Here is a 23586-nt window from a genome sequence, read left to right as displayed (position 1 = left end):
GGCCCAAAGAGTTGTGGTGAATGGAATTAAATATATTTGGTGGATCATCACAAGTGGTGCTCCTCAGGGCTCTTTTGGGGCCTGTTGTGGACCATAGTCCACTTAATTAGTCACCTTAACTCAAAAGAGACATTAAAGATTTCAGAAAGTTCTTTCCCTCCTTAATAGCTTAGAGAATAACATGGTGCTTCATTCTGAACATTCAGGGATCTTACAGTGGTTACAGCTTTCAGTTTACCTACTCTTATTATGACAGTGCCATTATGAATAATGGATTTTATCACTGACTTTTCATGCCCCAGATTTTTCTGACTTTGAGCCATAACAGATATATTTGTTGATCTTTTCTTGCATATTTGATTAACTGTCTCATTAAATGGAAAAATCAAAAATAAAGCACACTTGCACACTTTGTAAGTAGGATCATGCATTTCATTAACAGTAACTATTGAAAACCCCTCATTTCCATGATTTTATTATTTACAATTCTGTTTTGCACTGATAGTGTTTGGTTTTGGGGTTGGGTTTTTTTTCCCCTGGCTGCTGTCCAAGCTTGGAGACTGTACCATATGCAGTATTGCAACTTGTTGTGTTATACTTTATTTTTCTCTCTGGTCAATTTAGAATGTCTATTTAGGTTACAACCAGCAGTCTTGGAGCCCTGGTAATTCTTATTGTCCCCTCTTTTCTTCCCTTTCTTGGAAAGTTACTTACAGTCTGCAACACCTATTTTTATGAGAGCTCCCAGTAGCTTTCTCCATATGGTTAATAAGTTAATCCAGCCCTGTTTGTGTGTTTCTTTGACACCTGCTTCTTGAGTGATTCACAGTGATAGGATATAAAGCATTGACTTGTAGAATTTGATTAGGAATTGAGCCAGTTTTCTAGTTTTCACATAATAATCTATAGTAAATATATATTAGAATTACCAAGTAAAAGGAAATATAGTAAGTATAATTATTAATAACAGTAATTTAATAAATTTGATAGTTTACACCTTAGATCAACACCTACAACCTGGATTGTTCTCAGCCCTTTTCTTTTACCCTTCCTATCAGAGTAAAAGCTTTTTCATGGAGCCAGTTTCTTCTAGTTTTATTCAGCTCCTTAGAAAATTTTCTTTTCAATTTGCAATTGCAATAGAATACTGGATGTCTGGCTAGTAAATATGATTTTGCCACATATGTAATATGTGTATTGAGCTTCCTTTTTCAATATACTTGCTAAATCCTCTAAAGGAGTAGTTCTTAATTCTCTTGTTAAACTGCCAACTTTTTTCCTCCTGAAGAATTCCTAATACTTAAAAGATATCAATACTCTGGACATTTTATTGTAAATAGAGGATATGCTTGCACTCAGATTTTACCTCTGGGAAATTTGTGCAGTGACTTTTAGTCCTGTAAAATGCACACACACTTCTTTAACCCAAAATTCACTTCTAAATGGTTTGAACAAGTACTATTTTTCTCTAGCATTTCTTCTGCTTAATCTTGTTCTCATCCATTCTCATGCCTTCTTGGTTTATTCACTCAGGTTATCCACAAAACTCACAAATATAGTAAGTAGCCTTCCCTTTTTCAGTCACTTTCTTGAGTGTCTTAGCTTTGGAGACAGCCAATTATGGAGTCAGTGCTGTAGTTAAGGACAAAGAGTCTGGAGAGTTTACTTTGGAATTTCCACCCTGCAGTCTTGTCTCTATTTTACTATTGTATTTGGGTACAATACAATCTTTTCCATATGACTGTATAAAAAATCACCACCAGTTGTTTTTATCACTGCTTCACTCTCATCATCCAGTAGTATGACAAGCTATTATCTTTTCTCATGATCTGCCAATCATGCATGCAAGGCTTTAATTTGCTTATAAGCAATCATCTTAGAATGATGCACACAATTAGATAGTTCTTTGCTTCTTTGCCACTTCTCCAACATCTTTGAGCTTCAAGGGAACCTTTTTTACTTCAGTTTGTTGGCATCTGTTTTCTTGTGATTCAAATAAGGAGATTCATGCTTGTACAGGACAAGACAATATTAGGTTTTAATACTTCAGCATCACCTTAATATTCCCCCTGCCCTCTGCTCTGCTTCATTCTTAGAGGCACAGGATGCCCTGTTGGATCTACTTTTTCCCTCTGTGTTTCTTGGAAATGTATTCTGAACTCAGGATGTTTGTTTGTTTCATTCTCTCAACAATAAGTGTAGATCCCACCTCTTCCTGATGATTTCTAGGTTTCTCTGTATATCTTGATCTGTGAATTTCACTTGTCATTCAACAAATCACAACACTATATATGTGCTGTTTGTTCAGTCCACATTACTGATGGATAGGATGGTACTTTTCCACAGAACCATCTACAGATTACACTTTGTTTCTGTATCATGGTTGTAATCTCTTTTTTCCGAGTATTTACAGAACATCCTGTGGTCATTTCCCAACAGTTTATTATTGGTAACAATAAGCAATGTTTCTCCATAGATCTCTTTGGCTGCAGCAGTGGCACTACAACTTCAGATTTCACTTCTGCAGTGTTATGGGATTCAGCATTATTTCTTGCAGTTCCTGATTCTGCAGCATGTCCTTCTTCATTTTGCCTTGTGGATTTACCCTTTCTCTCATTCTATAGACATTAGAACTCATTTGAGTCTTTACCAATGTTTTCCTTGTTGGAGAGTACTTTCAGAAATAGTGTGACCATCAGGAGAAGGAAAGTATTCGTGCCCCTGTACTCAGCTCTGGTGATGCTGCACCTTGAGTGCTGTGTTCAGTTCTGGGCTCCTCCCTACAAGAAAATCATCATTACAAGAAAATCTACTGGAGTGCAGAGAAGGCAACCAAAAGGGTGCAGGGTCTAGAGAGCAACTTCTCTGAGGAGAGGCAGAGGGAATTGGGGTATTTGTTTGGAGAAAAGGAGGCTGAGGGGAAAAGGGGAGACCTCATCACTCCCTGCAGCTACCTGAAAGGAGGTTGTAGAAAGGTGAGTGTTGGCCTCTTCTCTCAAATAATGATAGGCCTAGAGGAAATGGCCTCAAGTTGTGCCCCAGAAGGTTTAGACTGGATATTAGGGAGAATTTCTTTACTGAAAGAGTACACAGGCACTGGAATAGGCTGCCCAGGGAGGTGATGGAGTCACCATCCCTGTAGGTATTAAAAAATCATGTAGATGAGGCATTTCAGGACATGCTGCATTAGGATGGTGGGGCATGATTTTCGGGGGGGTGGTTTTGATTGGATGATTGGTTTGGGTTTTTTTCTGGACATCATGATCTCGGAGGTCTTTTCCAACTGTGATTCTGCATGGTTCACTTTTCTGCCACTAGTGCCCTGTTCCACCTCTTTGCTGCAGTTGTTGATGTACCAGCAGTGTGGATGGCTCAACACAGTAAGCAAAAAATCTGTATCAAATGTGTTTCTCATCTGAACTGAAGCTCTGCTTTTCTGGAACCTCTGTGAAAGGGTGGAGGTGACATGAGTAAGCTGTAGGAACACTACATTTTTTAGTGAAAGTTTGCATAAACTGAGAAAAAAACAATGTCTGAAATACCAAAAGATTTTGTTCACTGACATCTAACCAAAAATTTCATTAGTTAGAGCAGAAAAGAAGGGAAAGTTTAAATATTCTCTGAGGGAAAAACAGAATTTAGTAGAAGCTAGAATATAATAAGCAAATGAAATTAAACTTGCAAGTATAAGAAGTGAAATGGGTTATGTAATGACTTCCTGTGGTGTCTGAACAAAAAGGGAATGAGTTCTGTTGTTTGTCAATTTAAGCCAACATTATTACCTATATTTAGCACTTCATTACCTGCTGATCAGTCAAAAAAATCTTGAAACAAATGAAACTAATATACTGAATTGTAAGCGACTAAGGGAATGTGCCAAAAAGAGTTCCTATGTCTCATTGGGTAAGAAGATAAAAAGAAAAACATTCATTAGTCCAAGCAGTCCAGCTTGTGTTCACTTTTATAAGAATTTTGTCCTCCAGTAAGGCCACAACATGACAGTCTTTGGGAATCCAGTTATGAGATATTGTCACTGGAGAAAAAGTATAAAAAAATTAGGAAACAAATGAAGGTAATTAAAAGCAAATACTTTTCAGGGAAAAGAATTGATGCCTATTTTATTTTTTTATCTTTACCTTTTATCTTGTGGCTCCCTTTAGAAAGTGTGGAGTGAATTTGCATTGAGTTAAAACCTCAACAGACTAGGTTAAGGACAGATGGTATGCAAACCAATTATTTGCTCTGGATTTCACTTTCTCTTGATATTCTGTGAATTCAGAAAAATTTTGGGCTGTCACACTGAAGCCTTCATTTCTCAATAATTAGCCTTTGACAATGAATTCAGAATGGACATCTTTCTAAACAGGACAACCATTTTATACCATGATTTATTCTTGTTCTTTTGTTGCTGTGGTCTTATAACTGACTCAGTGTCCACCCAAAAGACTAGAAACAAACCAAGTCACCTTTGCATGCTTTATCAGACTGCAGTTTGACACAGGTGATAGAAGAGCAAAATAAACCTTCCTTGTGACCTAAAACTGTATTCATTTTTCTTACTCCAAAGCTAGAGGCAGAGTAAGAATTCTGCTTTCATGACCCCTTTTGCTTCTAGGTCTTGCCTCACGCATAACAGAGATAAGTGGTAAAATGATTAGGTCCAGTCAGTCCATGGGAGTGAAGACAGATACAAGATTAAGTGTCAAGCCTGTCACACACAGAGGTTTATCATGAAAATAATCCTTGCATCTTGAAAAACATCTTGCTAGGCAATAGACATGGAGAAATGCCAAAGATACTGCACTTTACTGGCGCTTGCCTTCCAAACCAAGTAGCAGTATTGGGTTTTTTTCCTTAAATATTTTTTGTAGTATTGCTTTTGCCTTATCCTCTTCTAAGGCTATACCTGTATTAGCAAGTATTACATGGCAACAGAAGTTCATAAGAGGATCCCAGGACTGCATTAGATGTTTTATTGGGAAATATCCTTTGGTCGAAGTCTAGCCTGGGCCCGTAGGCTGAAAGCTCATTAGTGGTTGGTGTACTTTACACTCCCTGAAGCATACCTTTTGAGTTAGTTTAATTTGAAGTCTAGACAGTTTGTGTGCCTGGGGTCTACTTTTCAGTGCAGGCTTTTTGCTATCAAAACAAACAAACAAACAAACAAAAGTCTGAACTGAAACACTCATGTAGAAGCTTTTGTACAGTGTCTCTGGTCTACTTACCAACCCCATTAGACATGGTGGTCACTCAGCTCTAGAGATTCCACTATTTTCTATATGCTTCACTGCTCACTTCCTTGTATACAACAGGGAACTGGTCTCTGGCATCACTTGAAAAGAGCTTAGGCTTAGGTTTGGGCACACCTTGACCTTGTCGTTGTTATTCAGGCCTCTTACAGAATGATGGACTTCCCATTTCTGCCGATAAAGAGCATAGCAACTGACCTAGTGTAAGTGAAAATAATAGCATTTACTGAAAGTGATAACTGCCTTTCTGCTGAACTTCTATAAAGTATGTGGTGACAGAGGAGTTGGTGACCTCGGAGCAGCTAAGAAATGTGCATAGAGGAGTTTGACACAGTAGAGATTGTAAAATCATGTAGATGCAACTATTAAGATTATGATTATAGTTGCTCCCTTCCTAAATCATCTTAGGATGGTTCACATTGTGTCATGTTAGATGACAACTGTTTTCTTAATAAAAAGGAGAGGTTGTAAGTGGGCTTTACAGAATTACACTATTAATATCAGAAAGGCTGTTTTAGTTAGTGAGGTTTGTTATTGAATTTTTTTTCCTGTTAGTTGGTGTCCGTCTCTTTATGTCATAATAAATACAGTACTGTAAGTAAGTAAGCTGATTGCTTGATAAGAATTCTAATACAAAACCAGTCAATCATACCTTATGTCTTAACAACAAGACTTCCAAAAAAGGTTCTATGTTACACCTACTAAATCTTCCTGCAGATCAGGATTGACTTGTGTTCAATATGGTAGTACAGTATGTATTTTTCCTCAGTTGTCATATGTGGTTATGCTTGGTGCTCCAGGCTGAGTGCTTTGAACATACCCAGGATGGATAAAGAAATTGCTGCATTATTGAAAACATTTGTACCTGTTTTTGAAGGAACATGAAAAAAAAATCAGAAGAGTGTTTAAATACTGAGAATTCACTAGTTAAACAATTTCTATAGTTATCAGTACAGTAATATTTTAGGATATTTATTTCATCTCTCTTTGTAGAAACAAAAATATCAGTATTTTGGAAAATAACCCCTTTAAAATCACCTTTCATACATTTTTTCCTCTAATGGGAGACATTCTTCCTCTAAATGATCTCTAAAAGCAACACATGCATCATAGAACAGGAAAAAAGTGTATTTTTTTATTTAAAAGATAAAATGCATGGGCAAAATTCTGTATAATTCCTTTCTTAATAGTGGCACGCAGGAGACTTCTAAGTATTCTGGGGAATAAAAAAATCCAATTTTTTTTTCTCTTTTTGGCAAGAGGGAGAATTATCAGTTCCTGTGAAATTTTCAGGAAGCAGAAGCTTTCCCTGGATTTTTTATGAACAAATCAGAAGACTTCATTGCATAAATCATCAAAAAAGAGCTTATTGTGTTAGTTCCAGTCTCATGATAGCTGATTTTAGTAGTGCTTTTTCTTTTACAGGAAGAAACACATTAACTCTGTCTGTAAAATGAACTGTCACAGTGCAAAGCATTAACATAATTGGCTGGCACCTATTTCTTGGACATTCTGTCTGGCAGACTCAGGGGTCCTTATGATTAAAATATGATTAATAACCTTGCTGGTAACTGTGTCCCAAGGAGAATAGCACATACCACTGAAAAAGAGCACTTTATCTGGCTTGGAGTTGAACCTTGAGAACTGAAAATTGTCAAAGCATTTACTCATTTATACTAGCTATTATAACTACTCAACTACTATACCATATTAATCTTTCAGAAACCTGCTATGCAGTGTAATAGTCAGGTCTTTAGTAATGCTTACTATGTGTATATAATGTATACTGTGCCTAATAATGTGTACAAGGAGGTATGTATCTGGAAATGGAGAAAGCAACCTTAAGTGGTCTTCTGGCCTTGGTAAAATTGCATCCATTATATCAAATCTTGTGGCTTCTACTCAGCTTCATTGGGATTCCAATTATAATCTTCTCTTTGAAAGAATAGACTTTCTATCTCTTTCTTCATATTTTGTTAATAAGCTCAAAATATGCTGTTAAATTATTTCACCAAACTGATCCTACAGGGCAGCTCTTTCCTAATAAATTAATCATAGAATCATAGAATGGTTTCAGTTGGAAGGGAACTTAAAGGTCATTGAGTTGTAACCCTCCTGCTATGGGCAGGGACACCTCCCACCAGGCCAAGTTGCTCAAGGCCCCATCCAACCTGGCCTTGAACACTTCCAGGGATGGGACATCCACAACTCCCTGGGAAACCTGTTCCAGTGTCTTGTGCTTAGTGGCCTTAGAGGTATCTAAATTTGGGGATCTCATTTTATTTTTTGAGATATCTTCTTGGTTCCAGGGGTCCTTTGAAGAATTGCATCTGCAGAGGGAAGGAGTGACTACAGCTAAGGTCAGAGTTCAGACTGCTTTAGTCTGAAAGATGATGCATGTGGCTGAGTATTTAGTGAGTGTGGAGAGAAGGCCATCATCTTTCTGAAAGCTGAGTCATCATGGGGAAAAGCACTTGTGCTGCTCTTAAAAATCAGTAATTCTGGTACTATGTGAACTGTAGGCACCGTGATTTCTGCAGGCGCCCCTAAATCCTCTCTCCTGCACTCTCATATACAGTGATCTTTAATATACATGCACCATACAGTGTATATCTGAAGCATTTTGTGTGTGCATCATATGCTAAAGTGAGATGGAGAATGCTTTTGCTACGGTTGCTGTGACACGTCCTTAAGTATCAGACAACTAATGCAATTTTGAGAATGTTCTCTGTTGAATACAAGTCAAACTTATCCTCAAGGATTAAGAGGATCAAAAGTTTGCCCTACAAAATAGGGCACATAACTGTGTAGTAGAATTCTGTGGCATCTGTATTATTCCTAGCAATCTTGCTTCTCTAGTAATGCATCTGTGACCACTTTGTCTTACAACTGAGCCATGCTCTATTGGAAGCAGCAGCTTTTATATTTCATAGTGCTTGTTAAGTCGAACTCTATTTGTAGCCTTATTTCAGCTCAGCAGGGCAAGAAGAGGTGAGAAAGTTTGCCTTGCACAATTTGGAAATACGACGAAGTTACCATCAAACATGTTTTTATATTGCATGTGGTATGGGTTTTTTTTTACGGTCTAAGGCCCTGCAGCCTAAGAACTGCTGTGTCCCTTCAAAAAGAAGGAACTTTCCCTCCTTAGAATGATGGAGGAGCTCCTTTTGGTAAGCTAATGAGTTGCAGTGTGCTAAATCTTATGGTTGCCACAGGGCTTGAATGGCCATCTGTTACATAAAAGTTTCTTAGGAATTATGCGATACGATCGAAAAAACAGCCTTTTGCTCTCAAAAAACTATTGCATAGGGAAGATGAGATTCAATTTTATAATCATGGCACTATTCTTGTTTAGGTGAAAGCCCAGCTTCAAAAGATGGGAGCTATTCAACCCATGAACATATTTCTCCGCCAAGAAATTGACCGCATGCAACATGTTATATCCCGAGTTAGAACTACCCTCACTGACCTCAAACTGGCTATTGATGGTAAGTTACAAGATTAAAAATCATACTAATTAGCATGCAGTCTTTATTACTAACAGTTGATTATACTGTATAGATAAATAAATACTTATCCTCCTTTCCTTGTTTTTTACCTGTCATGGTTTAACACTGGCCCAGCAATTAAACCGAGTAACACATGCTCTCTATTCTCTCTCTCCTCCCTGATAAAGAAAGGAGAGAGAATAAGGGAGAGAGACTTATGGGTTGGAAGCTAAACTACACAACTTTAATGAAACAGTAATGATAAATAGGAAAAATTACTAAATATATACAAATATACAGGAAAATTGATCCCAAGTTCCTTCCCTCCTTTTCCCCCAATAACTCTCACGTCACCACTGAGGCTGCAGGGCAGCCCTTTGAAAGTCCAGGCCGGACTCCTGGAGTTGGCAGCAGTCGGGAGCTGGAGGCAGGAACACAGAGATATGGGCTGGCATGGATCAGGACCACAGGCAGAGGAATGGATGGAATCCTTCCAGGATGCCGAAGCAAACAGGGACAGGCAAAGAAAGGGAAGGAGGAAAGGCAGGAAGGGCAGGAAGCGCAGGAAGCTGGCTTGACCCTTGTGGTCCCTCAAATTTATACTGAGTATGACGTGTATGGGATGGAATACTCTGTGTGGTCAATTCTGGCATCCGTCTTGTCCGTTCCTCCCCAAAGGAGGGCTGCAGGTGGGACCGCTTTATTCCTTCTGGAGGGTAAAATGTTCCTCAGAGCTGAGCAGTGTCCTTGGCTCTGCACACCAGTCTCTGGCTGTAACTATAAACATCGAAGTGTTATCAGTCCTAGAAGCACACAGTCTGAGAAACTTGCTGTTAATTTCAGCAAGTGCAGCTACTTACAAGAGACTTATCTGAAAGCAAAAGCACAAGACAGAAAATCACCTTTATCCTGGCCTGAACCAGGACATTACCTCTTTCTCTTTTGTCCTTTCTCCCTCAGTTATTCTGGTTTTTCTCTCTCTTTACCATGTGGCAAATAATTCCAGCCCTTAAAGCCTCCTGACTGCATCTCCAGGGACACTCAGCCTTAATTTATTCTGTATGCACGGGCTCCAGTATTGTAGTTCATGTCTCACAGCACTTCTACACTTTTGTGATTCTCTCTAGGATCTCTGCAGAGCTCAGAGGAGCTGAATTGCATGCTGAGGTCCACAGGTTGTGTGCCAGAGTAGTTTATGAAATTAAGCTGAGACATAATGAAATAGAACAAGGTAGAAGTGTTTCTGCTAAGTAATTGAGTGACAGGACACTCAGGAGGCCAGGTGGTAAAGACTCTAATTTAAGGTGAGATTTGAAATGTTTGTGACACTGCTTATACCAAACCAGATGTCTCTAAATGGAAACTGGAGTGAGTGGGAGTGCCAGTCAAAAGAGAGTGTTCCTCTTTCAGCCATCACAGGAGGTAGGCAACAGCCCTCCATATCTCTCAGAATACTTATATTTGACTGAAAGTGAGCCACGGTGAATGTAGTTAAAATAAATCAAGAATACAAGTGACTGAAAGAATACAAGCTGATGGGAAATTTCATCAGAAAAAGAGTGAGAAAAAAGAAGGGTTGATGATGCCTTTTGTTTGCACTTCCCATTCTGCAAAATCTGGAAGGGTTGAAATACCCAGGAAGGAAAGTATACTGTTCCTCAGTGAGGAGTCTTTAATTAACAATGAATGAAAATGATGCAGGAACAGGTCAGTTCCACTGGTTAAGATCTCACTCAAGTCTGCTGTTCTCCAGCAGAGAGGCAGAAAACATATGATACAGGAAACTGTGCCCACAGGGAGAAGGTAAGACTGTCTGAAAATTAGTCCTTTCTCATATAGGTGATGGCAGTACTGTGATCTGTCGTACTGGTGTTTTCCAGTCTTTTGACAATAAGTCTTACATTAAGGCAGATTCTTTTAATTTGTATTTTTCTTATGTAGGAGTCAAAAAGGATTTTTTTCCATCATTTGTCTGATACACTGAGGCATAAACGCATGCTTCAGAAACATCATGTCTATAATCTGAATCTAGGAAAGATGTTCATAAATGTGCCCAAGGCTAATTAGCTTCCATATCCTGTAATAACCCATGCAAGATCAAGCTGAAAGACACAATGTTCCTCTGTTTCAGTACTGAGCTGAATATTCCCTTTTATATGTGCATAGGGTCCCTTTTCAAGTAAATTAAAATAATGCTTTCCATCCTAGAAAGTATTAATCTTTCCTTGATTGTGACAGATATATTTAAAGTCTCAAAATGTAAAATATTCTGCAGAGGGGTGGATGAGTAACATAATTTATTTGTACTTAGTATTCAGTTCCACAGTGGGCACAGTCCTGTACCAGGTGTTTAATCAAGTTAATGCTGTAACTTTTGTGCAATCCTCTAAAACATTATAATTTTCTTAGGGATAGGCAAGCTAAATACAGTGAAAAATTGCTCTGAAAACAAAATTGGATGCATAGTTAACAATAATGATTAATGGCTTCTGGCATATTCACAATACATCAAGTGCATATGGCAAACCATTAATTAGGGGAAAGAAAGAACTGTAAGCACTCTCTCTTGCCAGCACTCTCTCTTGCCTCAGCAAAAGGGAAAACCCCAAACTCACTCATGCTATTTTCTTCCCCAAAACCAGACAACTCCAATCTCAGATCATCTGGGGTGCTTCTTTTTCTTTAAATGAGGCAAAATAATCTGTCTGCTTAAACAGCTCATGTAAGTTTTGGTATCTGCCCCGGTGACGTGTCTGGCTCTGGCTTCACAAACCTGTCAATGCCTGAGCACCTGCTTATAGCAGATCTAAATTTTCCAACAAATTTTGTGTTTAAGGCATCTTCACATTGTTTCATGTAGCTTTGTGAAAGGAGATCTGAAAACTTGATTCTGTAGATTAGTTGTGAGTAGATGGACCTTTTCATTTTATTTTTCTTCACTGAGTTACATTTGAGGTAATGCAAAGCCCTCCTTGGAGAGAGTCCTTGCACAGCTGAACGTGAGGGTATTAGCAGAGCCAGTTTTGTCCCTCTAGCCAGAGGGCAGATTAAGGAGCATTCAGCTTTTGAGAGGGGTGAGGATGCTCAGCATGTGTCAAACATGTTTGTTAGTAGCCATGCCCCACAAGCCTGCACCCCCACCATTGAACTTCACTGCCTGAGGGGTAGTTATTTTGGACCAAATTGTAATAATTAGATTGTAGCTGCACTTTGTACTCTCAGTTATGTCCCAGCCATTAGTTCTGTTATAATTACTTATTGATTGCCTAGAATTTATTTCAGAGTTGCTATAATACAGAGCTCCACATAAATCAGAAATCAGCACTGATGTTTATCTTCTCAAGTGACCCAAACAGAGTCTATGTTCCAAGTAGAGAAATATTTTAGAGACAAGGGAAGAGCTGTTTTCTCCTCTCTTCATCTGAGGAGCTTGAAGACATAGAGCTTGAACCAAAACTCCAGATCCTAATGGGTTATGAACATCAGAGCTTAAGCCCCTGCCAGATGGTGACCATATTCTTTGTAGGAAGAACACTACGGATACACACTTTGGAGTTTCTACATACATGTCTTATGTTCCTTACATGGGAGCATAGATACCTCTGGCCCAGAATACTAATACCTTAGCTATTTGTTAGATAAAGGGCCCTTCAAACCCCCTCTCCCATTAATGAAGGTAGTGTGTTTGTATGCAGTAAATCTAATGACCCATTCAGTTATTCCCAGTCTCTTAGAGTTTGTTTGAGTAGAGGGGAACTGAATGGATAGGGAAACTCCTTGTCTAGGAGATGGAGGTGGGTTTCTCTTTATGTCTCCATGCACAAATGTAGGAGTGGTAAATGTTTTGATGATCTGTCTCCCTGATGTGTGTTTTATATGTGAAAAAAGAAGAGAGATTCTATGGGAGTTATCCCTCGTCTCCACTGAGTGGGTCCCATGAATCTCAGCAGTGTAGTGTTGTACTAGCACTGAAAGTGAATATTGAATCCTTGGCAATGGAAATAAGTAAAGCTTTAAATTTGGTTTTATTTCCCGGTTATTATTTTTAACTTACTCAGTTTTGTGGTTTAAGGCTTGTCATTAAGGAAGCAAATGCTGATCGTCATGGCATTTTTTTTTTCCTGGTACCTTATGGCTTGGTGTTTATAAGCTAATCTTTTGGAACGGCCTACTTCACGAATGAATGAAGGCCATATCAGAAACCTTGGATTTTTTTGTCCCTCCATGTCATACATGTGTCACATGATCACAGAAATCCCACTGCTATTTATGCAGTACGTGCAGAGTTTGGAGAGAGAAGTCCTTTTTCTGTTAACATATTTCCTGAGAATACAGTGATCCCTCTAAAAGCTTTTACATGACTTGTAATGTGTCAAGATTCGTTTCTACGGCCCCAGAGTTTTTGTTCCTTACATTTTTCTTAGCACTTGTATGGCAAGTACTAACAGGGGAGCTGTAAGACCAATGGAGGAAGCAAAAGTAGTGGAATAAATACAAATATCTGTGTGAGAAGTCACCATGGCATTAAGCCTCTGCCAGCCTGTTAAGCAAACTTTCCACTGCAGCTACAACATGGCACTCCTCATGTTACAAAGATAGCATATTTTCATGCATGTAAGGCACACCACACATAACCTACATGCCACAACTTGGAAAAACAAATCACTGATTACTGTTATCCTACACTGAAAGAGAGGGCAATCCAGCCTTTTGGAATGACAGGATCAGGAACAAGGATATTACTAAGGAGAGATGGGACTTTGGCATTTGCCCTCCTTTTGCCCACACAGATGTTTGTATACCATGTTCATGTTTGCCAGGGTTTAGGCCCAGCCGGTACCAACCAGGCTTCTGCTTGCTCACCCACACCCCCACTGTGGGGCAGGGAGGAGAAAATTCACCCAAAAGCTCCTTAATAGAGAAAAGGACAGGGAGGTTCTCATTCCCCAGTTACTCTAACAGGCAAAAACCAGACAGGTTCAACTTGGGAAGAAAGAAAAATAATTTAAACTACAAGGAGAAAGAGAAAAAATAACATGTTAACACCTTCCCCCCGGCCCTCCCTTCCTGCCGGTCCCGGATCCCTTCCCTGCTGCCTCCCCCTCAGGGCACAGGGAGGGGCAGGGGGGGTTTAGGGTCAGTTCCCCACACGGTGTTTCTGCCGCTCCTTCCTCCTCAGGGGGAGGACTCCTCACAGCCTTCCCCTGCTCCAACGCGGGGTCCCTCTCATGGCAGAAAGTCCTTCACAACCCCTCCGACACGAGTCCCTCCCACAGGTGCAGTCCCTCAGGCACAGACTGCTCCAGCCTGGGCTGCACACAGAGTCGCGGCTGCTGCGGGAGCAGTCACCTCCCCTGGCACAGGGTCCTACATGGATGCAGATCCACATCTGACCCTCTCTGTGATCCCGCACAGGCTGCTGCTTCTCGTCTGCCCACCTGTGACACTTCAGGGGCTACAAATCCACATTTACCCCACCGTGGTCCTTCAGGGACTGCTCCACCGCACTCCTCCATGGGCTGCAGGAGCACAGCTGCCATCTCACCCATCGAGGGGACATCTCTGCTCGGGCACCTTTCCCCCTCCTTCTTTGCTGACCTCAGTATTGCTGCCCTGGCATTGCTCTCACCTCCTCATGTCCTCTGAAAATCATTTATATTTTTTGCATTTTCATTTTTCCCTTTCTTGAATATGTTACTCCCAGAGGCACATCCAGCTTCCCAAATCTGCTCGGCCTTGGGCAGGGGCAGGGTCAGCATTGGATCCGGGGGAGCTTCCAGCAGCTTCTCACAGGAGCCACCCCTGTGGCCTCCTCTTTTCCTAAACACCACCAGACTAACCCAAGACAATGTTCTTTAAATGTAATGTAAGTTATGTGCATGAAAACTCAATAAAATTAATACACTAGGTTTATGTTTTTATGTTTATCTTGGACTGAGAAGGGTGAGAAAATACAGGTGATACTGTTGAGGCAGAAGGTATTAAGGAGTAAAAACTTCTGGATTTCTTTTCTATCTTTCTAACATTTTTTGAAACTTTATGATTCAGACAAAGCTGAATCATAACTGGCAATAACAAGTCCTTAAGGAATACTGATGTATTTCACTTGTTTCTTTACATCTCAGTCCTTGGTTTGCTACCTTATTAAAAATTATTTCCTTATCTGCTTTGAGCTCCTCACCATCTGGATTCTGCATTGCTAACCAGCATGTTATCCTTAGGTATTTCCTGATTGTCATTCATATAAGCACACGCTGAAACCCCCAGAAATTCATGTAGATGTGAGGTAGCATATGGTTCTACATGCACAATAGGAAACACTTAGAATTCATACACCATCTAAAAAAAAATAAAAAAAAAAATCATGTGTTAAGCCCTTAAAAGAGTGAGGTAAAGATTCACTATTCTTTTTCTATGTCAGAATATCATAATGTTTTTTGCACTATGACTCTAAAACAGATTTCTGGTTTTTGTACATAACACCATATAAGAGGCATATAAATAAACTCCAAAAGAGCTATAAGAGGTAGCTGATTATTTTAATCTATGTGGCAAAAAAACTTAACCTCAGGAAACTAGTCTTGCCAGAGTGCACAGAAAAGGTAATTTCCCATTAACTGAAGGAGTATGGACTCATTACCACTGGCAAACTAAGTTCTGGCTTTACTTATAATGCTTTAAGACTGCTAGCACTTACTCTATTTTAGTTTTTCCTGCTGGTGATGGTAATGGACTTTCAGTCTGAAAGATCTTGAGCTCTTATGTCACCAATTCTTACAGTCAGTGTGTGTAAGTCTTGCAGGGATCCTCTGTGTATTCCACTGTTGGATGGTTTTAGGAATGGAGGGGCTGAGTCTAGTGTGTCTTGTGGCATAGTTACTCGTGGCTCAGCACCTCTCATCAGTTATTTACTTCTTATCCTGAGAAGAATGCCAGAATGCCTCCTGTATTTTTCTACAAAGTGTAGCACATTATTTCTAGACTTACTAACAAGTGTTATGCTTGCCATAGTGCCAGCCAGAACAACTTTTTAAATACACACACACTGCACAGCTAGGACAGGCTACAGAAAATAGGTTATCTGCCTGTTCTACTGCTCTAGCTCAGGCTAGTGGTTTGCATTACTTTTGGAGAGGTGTGCGTGGATTTTCATCTTCAAATTACTGCTTTAAAGTTTTAACTCTGAGTCCTTTAGTGGGTGCAGCCAAGTGCATCTAGTAGTGGAGCTGGTAAGTTTTCAGAACAATTTGCAAGGTTACTTTCAAATTGCCTTCTTACTGACTGAAGGAATTAGCTGTTGCAGAGAAGCTGGGATTTGTGTGCTCTGCTATGTGAAAAAATCACATGCTACTCAAATTTTTTCAGTTCCTTTCATCTCTCCTCACTTGAAGAATTTAATCAGAGGATTCTGCACCAGAAAAGAGAAGTGGGAAAAAAAACCCAGAAAACAGAATGGGGGCAAAGGTTAAGTGCATCTAGAGACAATACCACAGTGTACAAGGGAAAAATGGAGAGAGTGTTGCAAGACTTGGCTGCCTGATTTACTCTTCTTGTTCTGGAGACCGGGACCAAAAGGACAAGATAAATTGTTTGGGGCTTTGGGATTAAAACAGCATGGTTGAGGTAAAAAAGCTTCTGAGAGCTCCCTGAGAATTGTCTCCAAATGCTGAAGCACCCAAGTGCGGCAAGGGAAGAAAGAAGGGAATATACATAGAGCTGCCTGAAGCAAAGAATTTGAGTTCTTTCAGCATGGCAGTGGTGGTCACTAAGATAGGAGAAAAATGGTAAAGTTTGCAAGAAAACAAAGTAAAAAATTAAGTTTTAGGTATGGGGAAACACACAGTAGCTTTTGTTGGTTTTATCTGATACTCTGTATACCTTGTAACCTTGGGTGTAATAATAATGCTTTCTCTATTGGAAAGCACAAGCAAGTTATCTGTTGCCATCAGACAGACAGAGAGGAAAGCTGATGAAGTTACAAGCAAGTTGGCATTTTCTCTTCAACACGGTCAGTAAAGAAGAGGGGGTTGCAGCTTGGTGGTGGAGGCAAGGTCCAATAACAAAGCTGGTTGTCTAGGAGGTAAATTTGAGTGGGATTTAAACCCTTAAAAGATCAACTTCTACAGTTGCAGCTGTGACAGTCAAGGATGGATTAGTGCTTTCACTGAGCTTTTCCCTCTATGTACTATAAAGGCTAGCTGAACAGCTTCATTGTCTAGCAAGTATTGTCCTCAAGGGATAATCTCTAGTCCTATTATAATGATGCCAGCCATTGGAAAACTGTACTTGGTGGAGAAACTAGCTTCTTCTCATCTCATTTATATCCTACATAATTATTCTGGTTATTCTTTATTCATGTCTGTGCCTGTGGGAAGAAAATCAGTCAGTGGATTGAGGAGTGGGGTTTTTTGGACGTTTTTTTTTTTTTACTTTTTTCTTTTTTTTTTTTTTTTTTTACTCATGCTAGAGTTTAAGATGCTTCCTTTGTTCCCAACTTTATCCACTTATTTAAATGAGATACACGCATTTTGTAGTCTTTCCTAATTGTGAACTTCAAAATGTGGATCCACTGTTACAAATTCCACAGTTTTTGTGTTCAACTTGTGATAGGTGCGGTAGTGAAAAGGGGCAAGTCCGTGAAATAATACAAGGTCCTGATGTAGTCCATTCAAAGCATTGTATTTGTTGAATGAATCACCCCCAAATCATATCAGTTTAAAAGAACAGTGACAGTTCATTGACAGTAAAAACTATTTATCCTCAGACCTGAGTAGCTTTATTTGGCTTATTGTCTATACAGCAATTGGATGGATTTAGATATAGTTTAGAAGTGAGATGATATAAATTTATGACTGTGAAAAAGGGGAATCCTAATTTCCAAACTGTGTATAGTGGGCAAACAGTATGGTTACAATACATATTATTATTGAAGAATGGAATGTTTAACTTAAAGACCCTAGCATCTTTAACTGAACTTTAATTTTATTCCTTTCAAGAAAGGGAATATCACAAAGTAAACCTCAAAATAACCAAGTTATAATCAGCTGGCCTGTCTGATTCATAGACGATTAAGACCTGTCATGTTCATAGGACATTCGGTCTCTTCATATGGAAGCCAGTGCTCTGAGCTTCTCAGAAATTAAATTTGAGAAGCCTGTGGCATTGTGCTGCTCATTGAGTTTGTCAAGTCTGGTTTTTCAAACATCTGTACCACCTTTCTCCAGGAAGAGGCCATAATTTTTCTCCCATGTTGGTAATTTTATTTCTGACGATTGTTTTCTTTTTTAAAATTATATTTTTATTTTTATCGCAGTATTTTAGCTGCAGGAATGCATCCCAGCACCCACAGATGTCATCTAGTGCTGAAATTCAAGCCTACTGCCAGAGATGACACCCACTCACTAGGAATATTTATGCAGCTCTCTGGGCAAGGCCAGAACTGTGAGCATACCTCATCCTCAGGAACACTCTGGCTTAGTGCTCTCAGCAGCTGCACTGACTCATAGCGGGCAGACATCCTAAGAGATGTCACCAGGCTTTGGGGCAGAGACTGCCTCTATGTCCCCACATGAAAACCTCCTCCCTGTCACAAGATAAGGAAGAACACGTGGCTCTTTCACAACCCTTGTGGAAGGAGAAAATTGGCTGCGCCAGCTTGGAAACGAGGCAGAACCAGAGATGAAAGAGTTCTTGCTTGCTTAGTTCAGAGTGTAATGATCTCCAGGGCTCAAAAGACATGCTCTTCACGTGTTTCCTGCCCTCACTATGCTTTCTCCAAAGTTAAAACCAATGTGTTGCATGAATTTTTCCCACTTCTGCCTCCAGAGGGTGAAAAGATTGTATGGTCCAATATTACATTTTTCTAGACAAGGGAGAGATGACACAGAGTGGCTTCTTTCTAAAATGGTGGTGCTCTTGGTTGTATGTTAGAGAAGCTTTATACCCAAAGAGAAACTTTATAAATTGTGTTATAAAAAGCTTGTAGCTAACCCCAAAACATAGTTCTGAACCTGACTGTGAAGCCATTACAAAGAATGTGGGTGTACTGGGTTGCATGACAAGGTTTTTGGTAGTAGGGGGTTTACAGGGGTAGCTTCTGTGAGAAGCTGCTAGAAGCTTCCCTCATGTCCAATAGAACCAGTGCCAGCTGGCTTCAGGATAGACCCTCCACTGGCCAAGCCTGAGCCCATCATAAATGGTGGTAGCACCTCAGGGATAATATATTTAAAAAGAGAGAAGAAAACTGCATGACTACATCTGTAGAGAGAGGAGTGAGACGTGGGAGAAACAACTCTGCAGATGCCAAGGTCAGTGAAGAAGGAAGGGCAAGAGGTGCTACAAGCACCAGAGCAGGGATTCCCCTGCAGCCTGTGATGAAGACCATGGTGAGGCAGGCTGTCCCCCTGCAGCCCATGGAGGTCCAAGGTGGAGCAGAGCAGATATCCACCTGCAGCAGACAGAGGAGCCCATGATGGAGCAGGTGGATGCTCAAAGGAGGCTGTGATCCTGTGGGAACCTGTGCTGGAGCAGCTTTTCTGGCAGGACTTGTCACCCTGTGAGGGACCTATGCTGGAGCAGTCTGTTCCTGAAATTCCTGCCCTGTGGAAAGGATTGCTGGAGCAGCTGGTGAAGAACTGCACCCTGTGGGAAGGATTCATGTTGGAGAACTTTGTTGGGAACTGTGTCCCATGGGAGAGACTCCAAGCTGGAGCAAGGGCAGAGTGTGAAGAGTTTCCCTGAGGAGGAAGGAGCAGCAGAGACAATGTGTGATGAACTGGCCACAGCTCCCATTCCCCCATCCCCCTGTGCACTGCTGAGGGTGAGGTAGAGAAATCAGGAGTGAAGTTGAGTCTAGGAATAAGGGAAGAGTGGGGAGGGAAGGTGTTTTACAAATCAGTTTTTATTTCTCATTGCCCTACTTGGATTTGATTGGTAATAAACTAATTTACCCAAGTTGAGTCTGGTTTGCCAGTGATGATAACCGGTGAGTGCTCTCTCCCTGTCCTTGTCTCAAGCCACAAGTCTTTTGTTGTATTTTCTCCCCCCTGTCCAGCTGAGGAGGGGAGTGACAGAGCAGCTTGGAGGGAACCTGGTGTTCAGACAGGGTCAAACCACCAGAGTGGGATAGGCAGTATGTTTTAATATTTGCAGTTTCGTAAAAGTTGGTATTTCTTTCATAGCATGTTGGCACAAAAGAGGTTTCTCTAAATGAAAGGTCATTATCTGCTACTTGAGAATGAAGTCTATTTGCCACTTATATATAGGACAAAATATCAGATTTGCACACTTTTATTGCAAGTGTTTAGTTTAGCCTATGCATTCTTCTAATTGACCACTTCTCTTTCTTTTACATATTCTGTGGTGAAAGCCACCTAATTCTGTTTGGGATGTCATGTAATGCTTGTTGCAGTTAAAGCAGTTGTGTATATGAGGAGGCACTGAACACTGGGATTACATAAACATTTCATTGGAATGGGGGCTACCAGCAGAGTTTCTATAATTTGAAATATTTTAGGTGGAACAGAGAAGACATTCTGAGACATGGCCACATGCCAGCTCTCAGTACTATTTCAAGTACAAACTGATAGGATGTAGGAACTTCTGGCAGACAGGATGGTGAGTGTCACTGAAAAATCATTGTCTTAGTAAATGCTAGTAAAACACTGTAAAATACAGGAGGAAACAGTACTATGCATGGAATATGTGGATTCACTCCACCACTGCCAAAAAGATAGATACAAAATCTTCCCTCTAGGTTTATTCTATGTACTGCTTTCCCACTGGGAATCTTAATGATGGAAATGTACAAAGTTATCATTATTAACAGTGAATTTTGTTAATATAATCACTGTCAGTGCATGCTTAGGAGATAGATGAGTTATACAGTTTATTCCTTGATTGTGTATGTGGAAACCACTAAAATATTTTTTTTAATTATTAGTTATATTCCGAACACAGTGTGAAGATAACTAATATAAATATTATGTGTGAGGGAGGAGAACCTGTTTTTTTTTTTTAAAAATTATTTCTGATAAAATAACAGAAGAAATGTCTACTATGTCACCTTTCACTTAGAATCAAGTCTAAGTTTGAGCAAATTAACTGCAAACTGATAAGACTTTAGCACAACAGGCGTGCAATTAAGGCACAATAAAATAGGGCTTATTAGACTCAGAATGTCATTTGGTAGTTTTAATTGCCTTTGCAAGCAAGGGGACAGTTCATTCTGAATGTTTCACTTATCTTCCAGGAACCATAATTATGTCAGAAGAATTACAAGATGCTTTAGATAATATGTATGATGCCAGAATTCCGAAACTGTGGTTTAGGATTTCCTGGGAGTCATCTACTCTAGGATTTTGGTTTACTGAGCTTCTTGAAAGAAACCAGCAGTTCAGCAGTTGGCTCCAGGATGGCCGACCAAATCAGTTCTGGATGACAGGATTCTTTAACCCACAGGTAAGCTGCTAAGTAACAGCTAAATTAGACCCTGAGAGAACTCCGAGCTGACTCACTTGCAGCTGTATGAAGTGTAATCTAAATTCAATTTTTTAGAATAAATTTAGGATAAATTAACCTGAACATATATGGAAGAAAATTTTGCTGGACCACAATAATATTACTGAAATAATGTAAGGCGTGTTCTGGTTGCTTCAGTTATAGTATGGAAATTTGGTAAATATGTCTTAGCATATTTCAGTGTTATCCTCCTTTCCCCTCCTTCTCTATTACAGCAGCTTGTTTTGCATTTATTGTATGAAAATCCCTTTGAGTACAAAACAAGGTAAGTTTCACCATTCGGACACAGGAAGAAGAGATTTGGTCTTGGCTCTCAGTCCCTGCAAACAGGTTCCTTGAAATGGAAGGTTTGGTTTTTATACTACCCCAGAATTGTGCCAGACTTGGTCTGCAGAGACACATAAAAAAATAAGAGTCTCTTGGCTGCAGCAGCTAAAATTAAAATCTGGCACAAAATGAAACACACAGAAGGGAACAGCTGAGAGCAGAGTTAAAAGAGGTAAAGTATACATACCTATATGATGTGTAGTCTCTTTGCACAGCTATCCACATTCATTAAAGCTTTTTATGATTCACAGATGTTTGTGGGAAGTGGGAGTTGTGGAAATGAGTCACTGTGAGTATCCAGCCAACAGGTTTCTGTGAAGCCTTAGCAAAAAGCTATTTTAAAGATCTATTTTAATCTCAGCACTTGTTAGCAATGCAAAAGCTGGCTGAAACAGCTGCCTAGAACAGAGGAACTGACAGTGGCAAATATTGTCTAGGACTACGGGTGGGAAAGATCCATCTATCATGTATCCTGTCTCTGTCAGCTGTCTGCTGATACCACTTTAAATGTGGAAATGGGCTAAGAGAAGCCCTGAGCAAAGGGTTCCTAAGCAAAAATATGAGGGAGAGGAGGGCACGTAGTGACAGGACAAGGTGTAATGGTTTTAAACAGGAAGAAGGTAGATTTTAATTAGATAATAGGAAGAAATTCTTCACTGTGAGGGTGTTGAGACACAGGAACAGGTTGCCCAGAGGAGCTGTGGCTGCCCCCTCCCTGGAAGTGTTCAAGGCCAGGTTTGATGGGGCTTTGAGCAACCTGGTCCAGTGGAAGGTTGCTTCAGAGGGAGCAACCCATGCAGGATGGGTTCAAACCAGATGATCTTCAAGGTCCTTTCCAACCTAAACCATTCTACGATTCCATGATGATGCTTCCATACCTGGGTTGTTAGCAGCACATTGATAGTGGCACTATGAAATATTCCTGGGTAATTTTTCGAGCTATCAGGCTTATGCAACCCAAACAGGCTTTTGCTTTTGTTGGTGTTTGCTTTTGCACTACAGACAAACAAGAGGTGATACAGATTTTTGTACTGGCCATTTGAGGTGGCTTTTTTTGTGCTTTGGAGTTGAGCCAGTTCTGAAATTTTGTGAGCCCAAATTGGGTAACCTGTGTTTTTCTGGGTCTTTACATCTGTGTTTCTCAAAAGAGCTGCCAACTAATCAGAGTAGAATGCCCCCAAACAAGCTGTGATTTAGTAAACCATACTGAGTGAGAGAGCATCCAGGAATACAAAAATTAAACACGACTTAATGTGTAGTTCCATAAGTCCCTAAATACATAGTGTGTAGAGAATAGAAGAATGAGGTGGGCTTACCTGATTAAAGAATTTACTTGTGCTGATAATTGCAAGCTTAGGAATTAGATGGTTATTGTTATAGTCTCCATTTTCTGTAAATGGCTGTGGGAGTGGCTCATTTTATAAAAAAAAAATAACGCAACAACTCCTTCTCCATTTAATTAACTTATTTTGTTATTAGTCATATTGCTGTGTTTAAAATCATTATTTCATATGTCAAGCAACTTGATTTTCATGCTCTCAAGCAAGTTGAGGTGATGAAGTATTAGTTTTGCAGTTCTAATGGCTTGTTTGTACTACCTGAGAAATTGTCAGGAAAAAACCCACCTTTCATTTGTGGTATTAAATGCCTACTTGTGTAGATCTCACTGTTTACTTTATAATCAATGGATAAACACCAGGGATAGCACAAGACAATAAAGTAGATTTATAGCACTGGGAGAATGAGGCATTCTGGCAATAAAAAATAATACAGGACCTGACTCTGCTTTCTCTTGGACTGTTTATGCACTAGGATAAATTCAGTAATTTCACAGAAGTGAATGTTTATTTATAGTGATACAAATGAGAGAAGGCTCAAGCTTTTGTGTACAAGAAACCAGATTTCCTGTGTGTGTGTCTGCATTCAGCCAAGTTAACTAGGGTGAACAAAGCAAGAAATGCCATGAATTTTCTTCCCTCCTGAAAGTTAATCTGATGTTACTG

The 23586-nt window shown here is 39.9% G+C and overlaps 1 protein-coding gene across 1 annotated transcript in view; it reads left to right on the top strand.

The window, feature by feature from the left end:
• LOC103530705 (dynein heavy chain 5, axonemal) overlaps nt 1–23586 on the top strand; it is a 157844-nt gene that overhangs the window by 129315 nt on the left and 4943 nt on the right. Inside the window, exons 73-74 of the mRNA XM_030444932.1 lie at nt 8605–8737; nt 20988–21196. Of these exons, the coding sequence (XP_030300792.1) occupies nt 8605–8737; nt 20988–21196 (342 nt within the window). The remainder of the gene's footprint in view (nt 1–8604; nt 8738–20987; nt 21197–23586) is intronic.

Source organism: Calypte anna, chromosome 2, assembly GCF_003957555.1.
Source record: "Calypte anna isolate BGI_N300 chromosome 2, bCalAnn1_v1.p, whole genome shotgun sequence".
NCBI lineage: Eukaryota > Metazoa > Chordata > Aves > Apodiformes > Trochilidae > Calypte > Calypte anna.
This window is presented reverse-complemented; position numbering and strand designations above follow the sequence as displayed.